This window comes from Dermochelys coriacea, chromosome 14, assembly GCF_009764565.3.
Source record: "Dermochelys coriacea isolate rDerCor1 chromosome 14, rDerCor1.pri.v4, whole genome shotgun sequence".
NCBI classification, from domain to species: Eukaryota; Metazoa; Chordata; order Testudines; family Dermochelyidae; genus Dermochelys; species Dermochelys coriacea.
In genome coordinates, this window is record NC_050081.1 from 2292838 (window position 1) to 2310292 (window position 17455).

A 17455-nucleotide genomic window follows, 5' to 3' on the forward strand; every position below is an offset into this window, starting at 1 on the left:
TGAGCTTTGCAATGACATCACCATCGCTTTGCTGGCCCTGCAGCAGCCGCGAGGCCCACCTCTGGTGGCTGGGGCTCTTGGGTCAGAAACCGCAACCAATGGGGGCGATGCCTTCAGACAGGGGCAGCATGTGGAGCTGCCTGGCAGCCCCTGCGCTTAGGAGCCGGACGGGCTGGCCGCTTCCAGGAGCTGCCCGAGGTAAGTGCTGCCGGGCCAGAGCCTGCGCCCCTCAACCCCCTCCTGCCCCCAGAGCCTGCGCCCCTCAACCCCCTGCTGCCCCCTAACCCCTGCCCTGCCCCAGCCCCTGAAAGGGGGGAGGGCGGGGCCTCGGCGAAGGGGCGGGGCGAGGGTGTTTGGGTCGCTGGGATTAGACAGTTGGCAGCCCTCGGCCGCCTTGCCCCCTCCCCCCGCGCTGAAGGCACGAAGAGCTCCCGGGAGCCCGGCCCGCCCCGGGGCCCCTAGGAACCCATCGGCTCCGCTCCGTGTCCCCGGGGGGCCGGAAAGCGGCAACCCCACCGGAAGCGGCGCCATGGCGCACAGCGAGACGGAGCCGCCGGCGGAGGAGCCCCTGCGCCGCTGGGACCGGTAATGGGAGGGGCCCCGCAGGGCAGCTCGTACTTCCGGCTGCGGGGCATGCTGGGACGAAGCGTTGTGCGCATGCGTCATATTGGGGCGTCATCTCAGGGGACCCCCCCCTTCCCAGACAGACCTCTGCTCTGCCCCGCCCCTTCCCCGAGGCCCCGCCCCTGCTCACTTCCCCCCCCCTCCATCCCCCGCTCTCCCCCATTGTCACTGGGGGGCAGGCTCTGGGATGGGACCGGGAATGAGGGATTTGGGGAGCAAGAGGTGGCTCCGGACAGGAGCTGAGGGGTTCGAAGGGCGGGAGGGGGTTTGGGGTGCAGCCTCCGGGCGGCACTTACTTCAGGGGGCTCCCAGAAGCGGCCAGCATGTCTCTGCGGCTCCTAGGCGGTGGGGCAGCCAGGGAGGTTCCACACGCTGCCCTTGCCCCTGCCCCTGCAGCTCCCATTGGCTGTGGTTCCTGGCCAACGGGAGCTGCGGAGCCGGCGCTTGGGGTGGGGGCAGCGTGCGGCGCCTCCCTGACCACCCTTGTGTCTAGGGGCCGCAGGGACATGCTGGATGCTTCCAGGAACCGCACGGAGCCAGGGCAGGCAGGGAGCCTGCCTTAGCCCCGCTTCGCCTCCAACCGGACTTTTATCGGCCCAGTCAGCAGTGCTGACCGGAGCCACCAGGATCCCTTTTCGACCAGGCTTTCCGGTCAAAAACCGGACACTTGGCAACCCTTGATTCCATTGGGATGGGGCATGGGGTGAGGTGGCAAAGTCTGGCCCTTTTAGGCCATGTCGGGCTGTGGTCCCTGCTGTCGCTCAAAGGTTGGTTCCCAGTTCTATGAGTTGCCCTGACCTGGTGGCAGCAGTGGGGACCATCTCCACATCTCTCCCTTCCCGAAGGGCAGGGACTGTTTGTCCCAGTGGCTCTTGGACATGACACCTGTTCTGCTTCCTGATTAGGGTGACCAGATAGCAAATGTGAAAAATCGAGACGGGGGTTGGGGGTAATAGGTGCTTATATAAGAAAAAGTCCCAAATATTGGGACTCTCCCTATAAAATTGGGACATCTGGTCACCCTATTCCTGATGCTCGTTGGGGCTCTCCCCTGTGCTCCCTGTTATTGGGGTGTTGTCAGGAGAGAGTGACTGTCCCAGTCTCTCCTCTGTGCCACAGGCAGTGTAGTCATTCCTCAGGGCTCAGATGGGGCTTCGTGCCCTCCAGTGTCCCCCTTCAGGTTTGTGGTCACTAACTGAGCTTGGTCAGGGTCTGCCTTAGGAATGAAAAGCCCCTGTTCTGGCACAGGATCTCAAATGTGTTGCAGTCAGCCCTCATGAACCCTGCAGCGAAACACAGGGTTCTTATCATCTCCATTTTCCAACTGCAGAAACCGAAGCACACAGGTTTGCCAAGGTCACTCAGAAGCACTGACAAATCTGAGACTAGAACCTTGGAGTCCTGATGTTCTGCTTTAGTAACTAGACCACACTGCCCTAAGGAATATGCTGTCCACCTGCCAACCCACCATGTCTTTCCTAAACCAGCAGAGTCTTGTTGAATGGAAACGTGCTGAAATAATCAAATAACACAATTTTGCATGATGCCCGTACCTGCCTGCTTCTCCTGTCATTTCAATTTGTTGTGTATGGAGTTGGGAATAAAAAGACACTATTTTTGCCTGTGGTTATCTTTTCTTAGGGAGCAGGCCCAGCTAAAGGCGAATGTGATTGAGGAGGACACTGAGGAGTGGCAGAAAGATTCCACCTTTGCAGGACTGGAGAGAGTGGGAGGGGTGGACCTGTCTTATGTCAAAGGGAACGACACAATCGCTTGCGCTTCCCTGGTGGTTCTCAGCTACCCAGATCTTGAGGTAATGGTCTTTGAGCAGTCTCATGGTTGGGATACCTGTAAGGTAAAGGCTTTGTAGAAAACCAGCCTACCCCAAAGGGCATCATGGACTGTATCTCAGCATCACAAGGCTCCAGCCAAGTATCTGACCCACGTGTTCACCCCAAGAAAAGGCTTTCTGCAGAGAGCATGGGTGAGGAGGAGAAAACAGGAGTGACGGTCTCTGGTATTACCTAGCAAAATTAATTTGGAAATATGTAGTTTGGTCACGGAGTTGCAGAGAACTTCTAGAGGCCTAGGGAGATGGTTCCAGTGTATGGCAATTGCTCAGGAGTAGGTCAGAGATGATGATGTTGAAAAGAAATAGCTCATAAACTGGCTTTGAAGATTTTGATTGAATCAGTTAAATGTTGGAAATCATCAGTTTCACCCTCTACCCAGAAACAAACCGCAGAAAGGCCGTTGTTATTCAACATTTAGGAGGAGAGCAAGTTAAAACAATGTAGCATTCCTAGACAGATGGTGCCTTCCTTGTCAGATCCCTCTGGCAATCAATTAATATGAGATGTGATTTACAATGGCACTTCCAAATCTGTTGTGAATCTCCCACATTCTGCAGTTATTAAACTTTGAATTAATAAAGATTTATCAGAGTTTATTTAGCGATTTCAGCGAATGTAAAAAGTTGACAGCGATCTCCCCCTGTTGCATACTTGAATGGGGCCGAAGCATCCCTAGCCGTTGGCAAAGTCCCTGCACTCAAGCAGGGTAGGGTAGACTAGGGTATATCTGGTCATTTTCCATCATCTGCCCATTACTTCTCTCCTCCCGTCACCCCCTATGCTCACACTGAGGGGACCAGTTGGTGGGAGCTAATGTGCAGCATTTGTGTTTAACTTTGTGGGAGTGGCCCAGCAGGGTTGGGGAGAGTATTGAAGCAAGAGAGAGAGAATATAAATACTGGAGAAGAAATATCTGAGCCGGTCAGGGTTAAACCCACGATGGCCTGGGTTCAGCACACTGATCCTAGTGTCTGCTGTGTTAAGTTGCCCCTTGCAGACATGAGTCTGTGTTCTCAGCACGGTCCTTGTTTTGTCCCAGGTGCTATATGAGGACTGTCAGATGGTAACCGTGAGCGCCCCCTATGTGGCAGGATACTTAGCTTTTCGAGAGGCCCCTTTCCTGGTGGAAGCTGCTCAGAGACTTCAGGAGCAAGAGCCTGGGCTCAGGCCTCAGGTGCAGCATGTTCCTTTCTCTCATGGGGAGGTGTCCCTGGGGTGCTGGATGTACCTGAAAAGGAACCTTCCCTAGAGGTTGCGCTGGCCAGCACCTGGGCAGCGGGCAGGGCAGGGTGCACCCTAACACAGCCTTGTTGTTGTGTCTGTTTCGCTGTCTCTAGGGAGATGGGGAAACCAAGCTAATGGGCAGCCAGACTTCATCCTGTCTGTGAACAGGGAAGGAAGACACTGGGATGACTCCCATCCTTTCTTTAGCGCTACTGGGGTGCAGGGCACTTGGCCTGCAATAGAAATATCAGCTCCCTACTCCCGGGGTGGTCATCAAAAGGGGCATGAAAGAGAGAGCGGAGCAGGCAGGGGTGAGGAGAACCTGGGTAAAGGAGCTGTGGGGGTGGGGCAAAGGATTGAAATGGAGCCTTCTCCTTCCTCACGGAGCTGGCCTCACTCGCCACTTGTTCAGGGCGGAGGTGTGTTCATTCAGCTGGTGCGTTCCATGGTGCTTGGTAACTAACATGTCACCTGGGGACTCTTCCAGGTGCTGCTCGTAGATGGGAATGGCGTGCTCCATCACAGAGGTATGAGAGAGCTCTGCCCCCCAAAAGGGACCCCCCAGGCCCTAGGAGAGAGCGCTTTCCTGCAACGGGGACCCCCAGGCTCCATGAGAGAGCACTGCTCCCCTGACAGGGACCCCCAGGCCCTAGGAGAGAGTGCTGCCCCCTGAAGGGGACCCCAGGCCCTGGAGAGGGCGCTTCCCCCTGACGGGAATCCCCAGGCTCAATGAGAGAGCACAGTTCCCCCCTGACAGGGACCCCCAGGCCCTAGGAGAGAGTGCTGCCCCCCAATGGGGACTCCAGGCCGTAGGAGAGAGTGCTTCCCCCCAATGGGGACCCACAGGCCCTAGGAGACAGCGTTTCCCCTCGACAGGGACCCCTAGGCTCCAGGAGAGAGCACTGCTCCCCCCGACGGGGACCCCCAGGCCTAGGAGAGAGTGCTGCCCCCAGAAGGGGACTCCAGGCCCTAGGAGAGAGCACTTCCCATCACGGGAACCCCCAGGCTCCATGAGAGAGCACTGTTCCCCCCAACAGGGATCCCCAGGCTCCAGGAGAGACTGTGGCCACCCCGACGGGGACCCCCAGGCCCTAGGAGAGAGTGCTGCCCCCCTGATAGGGACTCCCAGGCTTCAGAAGAGTGCGCTGCCCCCCCGACGGGGACCCTGGGCTGTTCCCTCTGAGGCGGGTTACCAGAACAGGGTGGAGAACCCCATTGCTGGCCCCTTCCTGTTTCCCTTGACCATCTCTTGGCTTCTTCGGCAGGGTTTGGGGTAGCCTGCCACCTGGGAGTGCTGACGGGCCTGCCCTGTATTGGTGTGGCCAAAAACCTCCTGCAGATTGATGGCCTGGCCAAGGATGAGCTGCACAAGGAGCAGGTAAGGCCAGTGTGAGCATCCCTCCTTCCTGTGCCAGTGGGGGAAATGGAGTAAGAGCCTGGGTGAATGGGAGCTCCTAGCAACCCCCCTCCTGGCCTCTCCTGGGGAGCCACATGCCATCTGGCAAGGGGCAGCTCCCCGTTTCTCCATCCCAGCCTTTCCCAGCAGGAAGTGCTGGTCGCACTATGGGAGCTCCATGCTGGCATCAAGTAGAGGCCAAAGCAAAGGTGGCTGCAGTGATCACTCCGTTTCCCCGCAAAACAAGCCTGTTCAGACAAAGAAGGGAAGTTCTGGAGGAGGCTCTCCTAACCCTTCCTGGAACTGATGCACTGGAGCTCTAACTAGCTGGCCCTTGGATGCTTGCTTGTTTTAGATCCGCGACCTGCAGATGGGAGGAGCTGTGTTCCCTCTGAGGGGCACCTCGGGGAGAGTCCTGGGCATGGTAAGTCATGGGGAGTCTGCTTTGCATGTTGGTCATGGATGGGCCTTCTCCATGTGCCCTAGCCTGACTCAAATGGGAAGGAGGGAGGGGACAAAGTATAGTGCAGCTCTCTGCAGCCCAGTGACAGTAAGCCAGGAGGGCAGGAGCTGGGCAGAGCAGAGCTAACGCTCCCCTCCCATTCCTTTCAGCCCATGCACTCTCAGAAAGGCGTGGGGTCCCCTCCTGGGATGCATGGCCACTTTCTCATATGTGACAGTGGTATGTGAGATGCCATGTCCTGGTCTAGCTGCCCGTGTCCTGCACCATTACAGCAAGGGGCAAAGCACGGGCAGGAATTTTTCCTGTGGCAGGTCTCCAGATTGTGAGACAGGAACCCCTGCAACTTGGTGGAAAAGGCAGTTTGGGAAATGGTGGGGCTGGCTCTGTCCCCACTCAGAACTGGCAGGTGTCAGCTGCCTCCTTTTACCTGGGTATATTTCAGTTCACTCCAGGTTCCACTGGGCAAGGTCCCTTGCTCTGAGCAGTGAAATATTGAGGGAGGGGAGCACAAGGAGCCCTAGGAGACAGACACTCCCCGTGATGCTCCCAAGCAGAGAGGAGAAGTAAAGCCTTGGGCTCTGAAGTGTCTGACACCCCCCAGCTCTGCCAAGCGTCCCCATGTGCGTGTGCAATCGCTGACGTCTTGCTTTTGTTTTAAACAAGCTCCAAATCTCTGATCTGTCCTGTTTCCAACCCTCCAGGCCCTGCGCAGCTACAACAAGAGCACGAAGCCCATCTATGTCTCCGTAGGCCACAGGACGTGCCTGGAGTCAGCAGTGCGCCTGGTCCAGTCCTGCTGTAGGTACCGGATCCCAGAGCCCATCCGACAGGTGCGAAGGCAGGGGCAGCTAGGGGAGGGGGATCTGAGCCTATCATGGGAGACGTGGCCTGTTAGATAGAAAAGGGGTGACAGGCAGCTGTGAATTACTGGGCTGCGACGGCATGTCGGCGCTCAGCTGGCCTCCCTTCCCCAAGAGCAGCCCCTGAGCCTGCTGGGCCATCCCCTCCAGCTACGGGCTACAGCCAGTCCTGGCAGTTCTGATCTACCTGTCTTCTTTATAACACGAGGAACAAACTGCTCCTTCCCTCTTTCTTTGTCCTCCCGACCTGTCCCTGACACACAGCGCATAGAAGCACCCACAGCCCTCAGTGCAGATCCAGCCTGGTGGGGCTCTCGGCTCCTCTCTGCAGGCTGGCTCTGGGGTTAATAATGCAGAGGAGCTGGAGGTGCAGTTTTCCCAGAATGTGGAGCCGAACACAGACTGCAGTGTTCGTCCTCTGGTCTATGGGGTATGCCGCACTCCGCAACAAGCTGCAGGCTGCCGGTTCCAGATGTAGCCTGTAAGTGGCAGCACTAGATCACATTCAGAGCCTCTTGCTGCCAGCGATTTTATAATTAAATCACAGCAGGGCTGGAGAAATGAGTCTCAAGAAATGTGAAGCCGCTGGAATTGCTACTGGCCAAGAGTTTCCTTCTCCTCAGGATCACCCTGCCATTAGCAGTTCAGGCAGGCTGCCCTGCTCTGCATTTGGGGAGCAGAGTCTGTTCTATTTCCCCGTTGTAACACCTTGGCCTTCGCCATGTGTCTGCCAGCCCTGGCTCTGCTGCCTCTCTGAGCAGTATTGAGAAGGCTCCTACCAAGGCCAGACACACAGGCGCTGCAGACAGAAGTTGTTCATTGGCATTGTGATATTTTCTGAAAATTGAACCATGTGACACTGTTAGTTGTGGAGCGACCAGCAAACCTCAAAGCAAAACTGCCCATTGGCGTCTCCAGACCAGAGCTGATCATGGCGTTTCTGGGCCCATATCCCACCTCCTAACAGACTGGAGCAGTCTTACAGGTTGTCTAGTCCCATAGCTCACTGCTGGCAGTGGCCAGCACTCGATGCTTCAGGAGACAGCCTCTCATAGTTGCACTGCGTGGCACTTGGGGGCGTGTTAGGAGGGAAGGGGAAAAGCCTTCCCCAGTGGAAACATGCCCGTTTTTCTTTTGGAAATCATTTTGACCCAGATGCCCTACTCATCACAGATGCTTTCTGTCACCTTCAATCCCCATTCCCTTGCCTCTTTGAGACTGGCAAGCTAGAATCCTCCAGCTGCTCCAGTTAACCTGGAGCATTAGTTAAAGGGACAAAATTGATTTCCTGGTGACTCCTTCCAGGGAAAGATTTGAGAACCATCCCCAAGGATTAGAAGGGTGTAAACCCAAGGAGGGAGGGGAATTATTCAGCGCTGGGGTTCATGGACTTTTCCATAGTACAGGTCATATCTTCATGGAGAGTGTGTCATAGAGGCTTATATGGACCTCACCAGCTCGCCAATTCACTATCTCATGGAACCTGCCCCGCATCACACAGCCTCCCAGGGGTTATGACAACAATCACCTACAGGAAACAAGAACTTGAGTCATAAAGGATGTAACTTCTTTTGATGTGATTTAGTGGCTGGAGATGAGGTAGCGGAGCCAGCACCAGGCACCAGCTAGGTCTCCACAGATGCTTTAGCTGTTCCCTGGAGCAGCATTTGGGAGCCTCTGGTTTGGGTGGTCTAGGGAGGAGGAACAGGATAAAACTGAGCAAACGCTGAAAATTCAACAACATTGGGCAATCCTTTTGCTGAGATCTAGCTGACCGTAGAACAGGGATTAGCGCGTGGTAGGGCTGAAAGCCAGAGCCCTTTGAGTTAAAGCTGGGCTGAGTAAAGCACTAGAAAATAGAATGTAGGGGTCCTTCCTGCACTAAGTGACTTGTCGGCCTTTTCTCTGTGGTATTTCTCTGTGGTGAGCCTGCAGGGCATTGAGGAGATGTGAAAGGGGAATGTCCTACAGCAGGTTTTGCCTGGGTAGTGCCTTGTGATCACAGATTTTCTGATGCTCAAGGTGAAGCTTCAGGGTTATCAGCCCTTGAAGCTTTTCCTGGTTCTGAAGGTTCTGGTAGCTTCAAACAGGTGTAGCTCACAGCTGAGCTCAGCTCTTCCATTCCCTTCTTCTCTGGGCCATGGTGCAGTCTTACATGACAGCAGTGGCTGTGTAGCTGCTGTGGGGACATAGACCTGCCCCCTGCTGGAGGCACAGCTGGCCCCATCCTGCACCGGGGTACATGTGGCTAAGTTGTACGAAGTGGGCGCCAGACATCATCTTGGCCACGGACGCGGTCGCATTTGTATTTGGAACAAGAGGTGGCTTTGCTGACTGGGATCTGTGTCTCAGATGCAGCAAGTGTAGTGAACTTTTAGAGGAAGCCGAGGGAAGTTCATTGTCTGCTACAATAAATATTTACATCCTGCTTGGACCTCATTCTGCGAGTAAATACCAGGCCGAGGCATGAGAACTCGGTGTGCGGAGTGGGAGCACTTTGTCTCATCTGGCAGGCTCATGAATATTTGAAGTTCCTCTGTGGAGATTTGATCCCAGCCAGAGGGACCTCCCAGGTGCAACCCAAACAAAGGAACCCAGGTGAACATAAACCAGCCTCCCACTGCCACAGGCAAAACACTCAACCTACAGTTACTGGTGACATGACACTAAATCTTTCTGAGCTGCCCCTGGTGTCCTGAACAAGAGCTCCTCTTGACCTGTCTGTGGGTGCAAGAATTCCAAGCCTGTCCAGATTCCAAGCTACACATGCACGGGGTATGGAGTGGAGCATTTTAGCAAATGAGCTCCCCACCTTTGACTCCCAGGAATGGAACAGGGCCTGCACTGGAATAGGCTCTGTTACCTCTGCGGTCTTGCCTTTCTGCTTTGCTGCCCATCAGACTCCTGCTCACTGCTTCACCCTTTTCACTCTAGCTTGCAGCTTGCCCAGCAGGTTCCTGCTGGGTCAGGAGCTGCCAGCAGAGCAATCTATGGGGTAATGCTGGCCCGCCACAAAGCGGCAGAGAAGTGAGTCTGAATTGGTGCCCCTGGGTGCTGCACTTTCAAGCCACTGCACCTGTGCTGTTAAACTCTCCTCCATTAAGGAACTGGAACACAAGCTATCAGCTCTGCCCTGCCTGTTACACGTACCTGCTATCCAGCAGGGGGTTGCCAACTGAGGCCCAGAACCCCCTACTCCCTGAGACCTGACCCTCCTTCTCCCTCCACCAGCTTGCTGTGCCCACTTGTGCCACTGCTGCCCATTCACAAAATAGACAAGGTAGAAATTCCAGATCCCTAATGCCAGCACTAGTCCCCTCCAAAAATAGAAGGGATTATTACGGCACAATGATCCATCTTATTGATTAGCCTCTTGGTTAATAAGCTGGGTTAAGCTGTCTCTCAGCACAGCATTAGGAGTGAGCGCTGGCAAGTAACTTGCTGCCTAATCAAGCCTTAGCTGTGTTATTAGGCGAACTTGGTTTGGGGTTTTTTCCTCCTGCAGAAGAACAGTAAGTGAATCAGGCTTTTGCTGCTTGGGCTCCCAGTAGGCATTCTGTCGAACAGTCTGTTTCCCTTGTTATGAAATTCATCACGTAATGTCTTATCCTGAAGAGTGATCAGAGTTATTTGTCAGCTGAGTTATGAAACTGTCCAATTACAAAAAGAGGAAAATATTCCTCCAAACAAACTGCTCCTTATGTAACTGTATTTCATTGTCTGGCATGTGGAGTTGGTGAGTGGCTCTTAAGCAGCATCTCCAGCACAGAACTCATAGGGAGGCATGAAGCGAGCTAGTGGGGAGTTTGGTGCGGGAATGTTCACAAACAGCATAAACATGTGAGTTACATCCAGGGCAGCCGCTGAGAGTTTTATTAATCCACCTCACTAGTCCTGGCCTTGTATGTTTGTTTAGTTCTCTTCAGCTGGAAGGAGCCCAGACTGCTTCAGAGTGAGGGTGGTATCATGAAGCCGTCTCTGGAGTGAAGCACAGCAGCTGTTCAGAGCTACCACTGTGCAGTGAGGTTTTTAAGGGAGGAAGTGAAGAATGACTTTCCCAAGTGAAGCTCTGGGGAGAGTTTAGCCCAGCACTCCCACCGTTACGCTCGTTGAGGTGGCTATGGCTCCTTTAATGACCACAGAGGGTTGTATCTCACTGGAAAGATGGCCCCTTGCACCACACCAGGCCATTGGTTCCGCGATGATTCTGACCTAGCACCAGTGCCGAGTCACCAGCAGCACATGCTACAGCTCACTCCATTTTCTTTGGAGGCCTCCAGCCAAGAACTGAGCAGGTCCTGTCCTGCTTAGCTGGAGATTTGACAAAGCTGTGTTTTCCTCTGTGAATCACACACCTGAGAACGAGCTGTACTCTGGGAAATGGAGCTATCTGACTAAGAGTTGGTTTCCACCAGAATTGTTCCTAAAGGATTTCACATGGCACATGGAGGACCCTTGATTCATGACCACTTCAAGGCATCCTCCGATGGAGGTCACTGAGTGAATGTCTGTAGCTTTGCGCTTTTCCCCATGGCATGTTGAATGCCTGATTTAAATAACAGAGTTGTTGGCCTGTGCTCTGACTCTGGGGCTTTGGTAGTGCAGAAGGGAACTGTGTGTCTAGGAACCCTAAGGAAAAAGAGAATAAAGGTATCTAGCCTGTTTGGTGAAGAGGGCGGCTGCTTGCAGGTAGCAAAGGATCAGCTGATTATCTCAGTGTTCTGTGCAGGGAGGTGCAGGCAGGATGGTTGTGTCCATTAGAACAGTCCCTATGAGAACACAGGCAGGGGCGACTGGCCTTCTGATCCCCACCCCCTTGTAGAGCCCACCTTGTCATTTGTGCGTCTTTGCCTGAGATGTTCCCATGAAAAAACCCCTGAAACACACCAAGTTAGTGGCTCCTCACTGTCCTGCTGTCTCTGGTGGGCACTGAGTGGCATTTCTCCTCCGGTGAGACGAGTGGGCGATTTCCTGTTTGCTTTCCCTGATTCAGAATGGCTCTCTCCAGGATAGTGGCCCTGGAGGGGAAGGGGCAGCCGCATTGGCAATGTAGAGTGGGTCTGAGAGAGGGGGCTGAGGCAGACATGGGCAGGGAGACCATTCTGGGGATGGGGATGGGGGCGAAGCAGCAGGGAGGGGGGGAAGCCATGTGAGCCTGTGGTCCAGCCCACTCTGCCATCCCAGCGAGAGCCCTCCCACCCCCACACAGCCCAAAGTGTACATTGAAAAGACAAGCGCAAAGGTCTTCCAGCAGCCTCTGCCCAGGAGCGGCTTCCCCAGCCAACTCAGCCCTGCCTCATCCTGGGGCACTGGAGCAGGCCGATGTGACTGGCTCAGGTGTGGGCTTGTGCGTGACCTTGCCCTGCAGCCCAGAGCTGGGGAGGGAGACTCATTCCCAGAACCAGCCTAGCTCTCAGTGGGGACACGGAACCTTTTGCCCATAGGTCACCAGTTCAAATCCAGCCCCAGACAAGTCGTTCCCAGCTGTTAGCTGGCTGGTGTACAAAGCCTTGCTGGCTCTCAGCCCCCTTCCCAATGGACAGGTGTCTGCATCCCTATAGCCACCGCTGCTGCTGGCACCAGTGGGGCCCTGGTCTCACTCTCAGCTGAGGGGCCCAAGACTGAACTAGCCAAGGAGACCAAATGACCCTCTTGCCCCTGGACGGGGCTCCCTCCTGCTGAGACCAAGGTTGCTGGAGGGGCAGTTGTGAGTAAAGTTCGCCCTGCTGCTGCAGCCCCCCTGGGTATGGCTAGAGGGACGGGTGTGGCCACGTCTACCATGGCTGGGGGGACAGTGCATGTGTGGACGGCTGCGATGTGGGAGCGAGTGACACTTCTGCCATAGCCCAGCTCTGCTGCCCCTTCGTGATGCTCCTCCCCGCAGCAGGGTGGGAATGTTCCCAGCGCGGCTGGCTCGCACAGTAGCTACCCTCATGCTGGGAGCGGCAGGTGGGGAGGGAGCTCAGAGTCCAGTGTCTATAGACAGCGAACGCCTCCACCCGGGGCGTCCCTGACCCAGCAGCTCTCGCTGCCACTCCAGGATAAAGCAATTAAAACGCCCCAGCACTTCCTTCCCCGCCTGCCTGTTTCCAGGGCAAGGAGGGAGCTGCTAGACACACGTCTGGTTGCTGGCAGGGCAAAATTGCCACAAGGCCTTTGTGCTGCTGGTCAGACAGACGTGGCTCCCAGTGGCACTGGTTCTTCCAAGCTTCCTTCCCTCTGTGGCCGGGCCCAATGGCTGTAGCAAGGGGGGTGCAGTGAGCACTGTGGCTTGAAGGTGCAGCTACTATCCAGGCCAGCGCCAGCTGTTCAGGCCAGGCTAAGGCAGCGGTGTCAGACCTCCCTGGTGTTTCAGGGAGCAGCCCCTCAAAAGAGCTTTCTCCCCCTCCCCCACTCCCTGCACCTGGGATCACTAAATACCTGTCTCTGTGGGGAGGGAGGCTGGTTTGCCCTGCCCTTGGAGTTCTGACAGGTCTTTTTTGTCTCCTGTGGGTGGCCCGATAGGACGAGACAGTTCAGATGGAGCTCACGCTGGGTCTGAGGCCTGGGCTGTACAAAGCATCCCTGCAGTTCCATTTGGAGGGGGCTTTGCACCCCCATCGAGGACGTTCTTGTGGACAGAGGGAGAAGCCAGTTAGGTTGCTATAGGCATGAAGGAGTGTACTACACCTTGAAGGGACAGTTGAAGCTTATGACTAAGAGGGAGAGTACGGGGCGGGGGGGGGGGTCATACTAAAAGGTGAACTGTCAGGCTGAAGAAAGGTTATTAGTGGAGTTCCTCAAGGCAAAGTTCCTCAAGTCTTGGGACCAACCTTATTTAACATTTTCATTCATGACCTTGGCACAAAAAGTGAGTGTGTGCTAATAAAATGTGCGGATGACACAAAGTTGGGAGGTATTGCCAATATGGAGGAGGACCGGAATATCGTACAAGAAGATTTGAATAACCTTGTAAACTGGAGCGTAGAAATGGGATGAAATCTAATAGTGCAAAGTGCAAGGTCATGCACTTAGGGACTAACAATAAGAATTTTTGCTGTAAGCTGGGGATGGATCAGTTGGAAGCCACAGAGGAGGAGAAAGACCTGGGTGTACTGATCTTGGGCTGGAGTCCGGGCTCTAGGACCCTGTGAGATGAGATAGTCCCAGAGCTCAAAAAAAAGAAAAGGAGTACTTGTGGCACCTTAGAGACTAAAAAATTTATTTGAGCTCAGGCTCTGCACCCAGAAGTCTACACTGCAATTAAACCACCCTGCGAGCCCAAGTTAGCTGCACGGGCCAGCTGTGGGTGTCTGATTGCAGTGTAGACATACCCTATGAGTCTGAGACAGCCTAGGGTGTAACCAGAGGCCCTGCCCTCGGGCTGGGCTATATTAGCAGGAACAGGAAGCCGAGCAAGAGAGAGGGGAGTAGAAGCCTGCAGCTGCAGTGGGTGGGCGGGCATTGTTTCATCAAGCAGACCAGCCTAATGAGAGCCTTTGTCCTGAGGTGAGGGCCTTATGGACTGTGAATTGAAGCCTTGTTAAAAGGGGATATGCTAGTTTGTTAGGTGCATTGGTCTCGCCTTGCCCGAGACTGCTAAAGCAAATCTATTGCTGCCCCAGTGGGGAACCTGAAGGTGGGGCACCCCTGCAGTGCTACAAGGGGGAGTACAAGGGCTGCCCACCCCTTCACACCAGGGGTGGGGCTGCTGAGCCTTTTGCTGGAATTTTGGTCCCACCCCCACTCTTCTTCTTCTCCCAAGGTGCAATCTAGACTCTGCTTCTAGGTGTCCTGCTGAGCGGGAGCATGCAGTGTCTCTGCTGCTCCATGGGCTGGGTGCACGGTGCAGCTGGGAAATAACTCAGGCTGCTTCCCCTTCACCTCAGCAATTGCCAGGGGTCTAGATTCACTCAGCAGGTCAGCGTCCACCTCCTGCTTTGCCCCTGGCCACCGTAAGTCCAGACTGGCCTGTCATGTCCCTGCACCTCATCTGAGGGCATCAGAGCTGAGGAGGAGCTGGGCTAGATGCCAGTTGGGTGAGGGCTGGGTATGGTATGAGCAGTGCAGAGGCTCAGAGGTTGCCGTGGGGGTAGGGGAGGTATGTTAATTGTATTTCTATTGGACATCCGAGGCACTCAGGTCTCTTAGAGGTCTCTGGCTGAGGCCAGCTGAACTCACCAGAGCTCCTGGACTGTGCCTCGAGAGCTGGAGGGATTTGATGGGGATTTGCTCTCCCAGCTGAGCTGTCTGGCTGTTGCCCCCCATCCTCAGTGCTTGGGAGAGGGCCAGGGCGGAGCTGGCCCTTGGCATTGAATGGTGTGCACCCGCTGCCCATTCTATGCCTTGCTGCCTTCCGTTGTGGTAAATGCAGAAATGGGGAGCTGGGCTTTAGGAAATCTCATTTCTGCTTCCAAAATGAACCGCACTGCAGTTAAGGCTGCCTGGGCTGAGACCCTTCTCCTCCATTTTGGGTATTTGTCTTCTCAGCCCAGGTGCAGTTGAGGCAGAGGGACTGAATGGAGCGGGATAAGGTCAGGGAGGCGGGGGGGGTCCCTACTTATGCGAGGGCCCAACCCGGGACTGCCAGCCGTAGGCTGTAGGTAGCTTGGGGGGAAGGGGGCTGAGCCTTCACGCCCCTCTCTCTTGCAGAGAGGATGAATGCTGCACATGGACAGCGCACCAGGGCCCTGCGGAGCGACTCCCCCTCCTGGCCTGTGCAGCGGCCCGAGAGCATCTGCCTGGCACAGCTCTTTAGAGAGCGTGGGGAGGTCTGACCAATCAAGCCTTGAGTCTTCTCTAATCCATCTCCTCCCCAATTCCAGGCTGACATCAGATCCAGAGAGTACATCCGGAAGCACCTGTCCTCCCCACTGGGGGGCACGTCTCCTGGGCCAGGGAGGTAGGTGTGTGGCAGCCTAAGCAACCGCACGTCCAGAGGGGATCTGCTCATGTAATGCTCTTGGGTAATGGCATTAAAGGGACAGTCGGGGTAACAAGGTAGGATAAAGGGCTGCAGGGCGCATGCTGCCCCCGCGAAGCAGGAGATTTCCGACGGGCACCGTCCGTGCTGCACCATGTGTTCCTGCCGAAGGTGCAGCGTCCTGGGCTGGCTGGACCACGAGACTGCGGCAGGTCACTGGGGATTTCGTCTGTTTCCAGTGTACATGATAAGCAAAGTGCAACAGTCCCCATGTGTGATGTGAGGGTGGACAAAAATACCCTTCAAGGAGCTGGCCTCTGGGCCTTAATGAATAAAGAAAGTGCCAGGCCACGTCATTCTTTTGTAATGTAGGGCTGGATTCTGCCCTGGTATATTGATGTAAATCCGGAGAAACCCCTCTGGTGTCTGTGGGGTTTCATGGGTGTCAATCCGGAATAAGTGAGAGCAGGACTCTGCTCTAAATCATTCTCTTTATATCAACCTCCTGCCCTTCCGTGCCCTTTTTATTTAAATATAGAGGCAACATTTTCAGCACAGATTCTGGCAGCTCATAGCCGTATTCTCTCAGTGCTACAGTCAGCTGCGCAAATAAGGGGATGGAGAGAGACAGGACAATAAAAATGCATGAAGATTAGCCTGGTTAGTGAGGGGCAAATTGCTCCCAGGTCTCCCAGGCTGATCTGCCCTAGAGGGGATCATAACGACCAGAACACAGCTGGGTGTGGTGTGGAGGCTGGTGCTGGTTAATGTGACACTCTGATACCACTGATGGGGGGAGGCGATGTTCAGATCCTGCAGGAACAACTCTACCTGTGCACCACAGCCTGCTCCGCTGCCCTGCTCTTGTCCTGCCTGGCATCTCCACACAGCTCTGCAATGCACCGTACCGGCCCTGCCTTCTAATCCAAGCCCAAGATCCCCACCCCCATGGCTTGGCTGATGCCCCTCAATCCCGATTTGCAGCACTTTCCTGCTGGGCCAGTCCAGGGCAGATGCTGACAGTCCCATCAAATGCATGCACTGAGTTGAGACCCCAAACTCATGGCATGAGATATCAGCACCAGTGTCTGAAGATGGTGCCCCAGAGCTCCTGTATCTCCCGTTCCAGTTCCCAGAGTAGCAGGGAGTTACCTAGGTTGGTTTGGCTTTTTTTACTCTTTGTGACTTTTCCTTGTTCTTGATCCAGGAAGGAAGAAGCGGAGCCCAAGCATTAATTTGGCACTAGGAAGAAACTGTCCAACCCCAGTGTGAACTTGAGCCCCTCTGGGATCAGAGCTCCGAGACCTCCTTTCCAGCAAGCCTTTACAGGGCACCGTGACTAACCATCCACGCCAGGAACTCAGGGTAATTCATGGGGCGAAAAGCCAGGATGACCAGAGAGAAACCAGGAGACTGTGTCCCCCTGGGCTCTGCTAATGGGGCAGGAGCCCCAGCCTTTGATGGTTTGTAAATTCTAGAGAATATTTTATATTCCAATTTTGAAAACACACGCTGTAAAAATAAATTCTCACCAGCACTCGTACACTAACAAAGCAGTGTTTTGAGTCGAGAGAGATTATTTGCTGCAAGACTGAGAATTCGCTGGGGGGGGTGGGGGTTATTAACAAACAATGAGTTAAAAATAGCATGAAGCTCCCAGTTTGACACTGGCCTCTTGCCATCTCTTTAGTGACAGTCTCATGGGCTCGCCGCTCCCCATCCTCCTTTTACCCTTTCCTCTCCCCTCCTCCAGTCTGTGTGATTGCTGTCACTTCACACATCTCAGGGGAACAGAAGCCCAATAACTAGCTCCTGCTAGTCCTGACAGACGGGCAGAGGACTCTGTGTTTTGGGTGGGCGTGTAAATCGCAAGGGAGGTGCGGGAGCCAACAATCTGCTGCATGGTCTGGAGGAGGGGAGCTGCTAGGCTCTAACACCTGAATTTGGATCCCTGGGAAGCAAACAGGCTCCCTGGTACACAGGTCAAGCAGGTCTCAATGGCTGCTGCCCCGCCTGTTGTCAGTTACCGAACCTTGGTGGCCTTATGCAAGAAATCTTTCCTCTGTGTAAATGGTGCCACAGGTTTGTCAGTCCCCATGGGATCTGCAGGGTGAGCCCTGCTGGGAGCAGCAT

General features: G+C 54.9%; 1 protein-coding gene across 3 annotated transcripts; it reads left to right on the plus strand.

The window, feature by feature from the left end:
• Positions 1-338: 338 nt before the first annotated feature.
• ENDOV (endonuclease V) lies at positions 339-16871 on the plus strand. 3 transcript variants are annotated; one of them, XM_038372322.2, is made up of 9 exons: positions 340-585; positions 2266-2437; positions 3517-3651; positions 4189-4228; positions 4967-5079; positions 5453-5521; positions 6262-6390; positions 15225-15301; positions 16530-16871. In XM_038372322.2, exons 1-9 carry the CDS (start codon positions 530-532, stop codon positions 16555-16557), a joined length of 819 nt encoding a protein of 272 aa, XP_038228250.1. In that variant the 5' UTR covers positions 340-529; the 3' UTR covers positions 16558-16871. The 3 variants fall into 3 exon arrangements, with proteins under 3 accessions (XP_038228252.1, XP_038228253.1, XP_038228250.1); XM_038372324.2 differs by lacking the exon at positions 15225-15301 and having other exon boundaries at positions 339-585; XM_038372325.2 differs by lacking the exon at positions 3517-3651 and having other exon boundaries at positions 339-585.
• Positions 16872-17455: the final 584 nt, after the last annotated feature.

Excerpts from the sequence above, each read along its gene's own strand:
- ENDOV (XM_038372322.2), top strand. The coding sequence starts at position 530 with ATGGCGCACAGCGAGACGGAGCCGCCGGCGGAGGAGCCCCTGCGCCGC. Across the intron at positions 4,229-4,966 it reads TGGCGTGCTCCATCACAGAG|GGTTTGGGGTAGCCTGCCAC; the intron begins GTATGAGAGAGC and ends CTTCTTCGGCAG. Across the intron at positions 15,302-16,529 it reads ACGTCTCCTGGGCCAGGGAG|GAAGGAAGAAGCGGAGCCCA; the intron begins GTAGGTGTGTGG and ends TTCTTGATCCAG.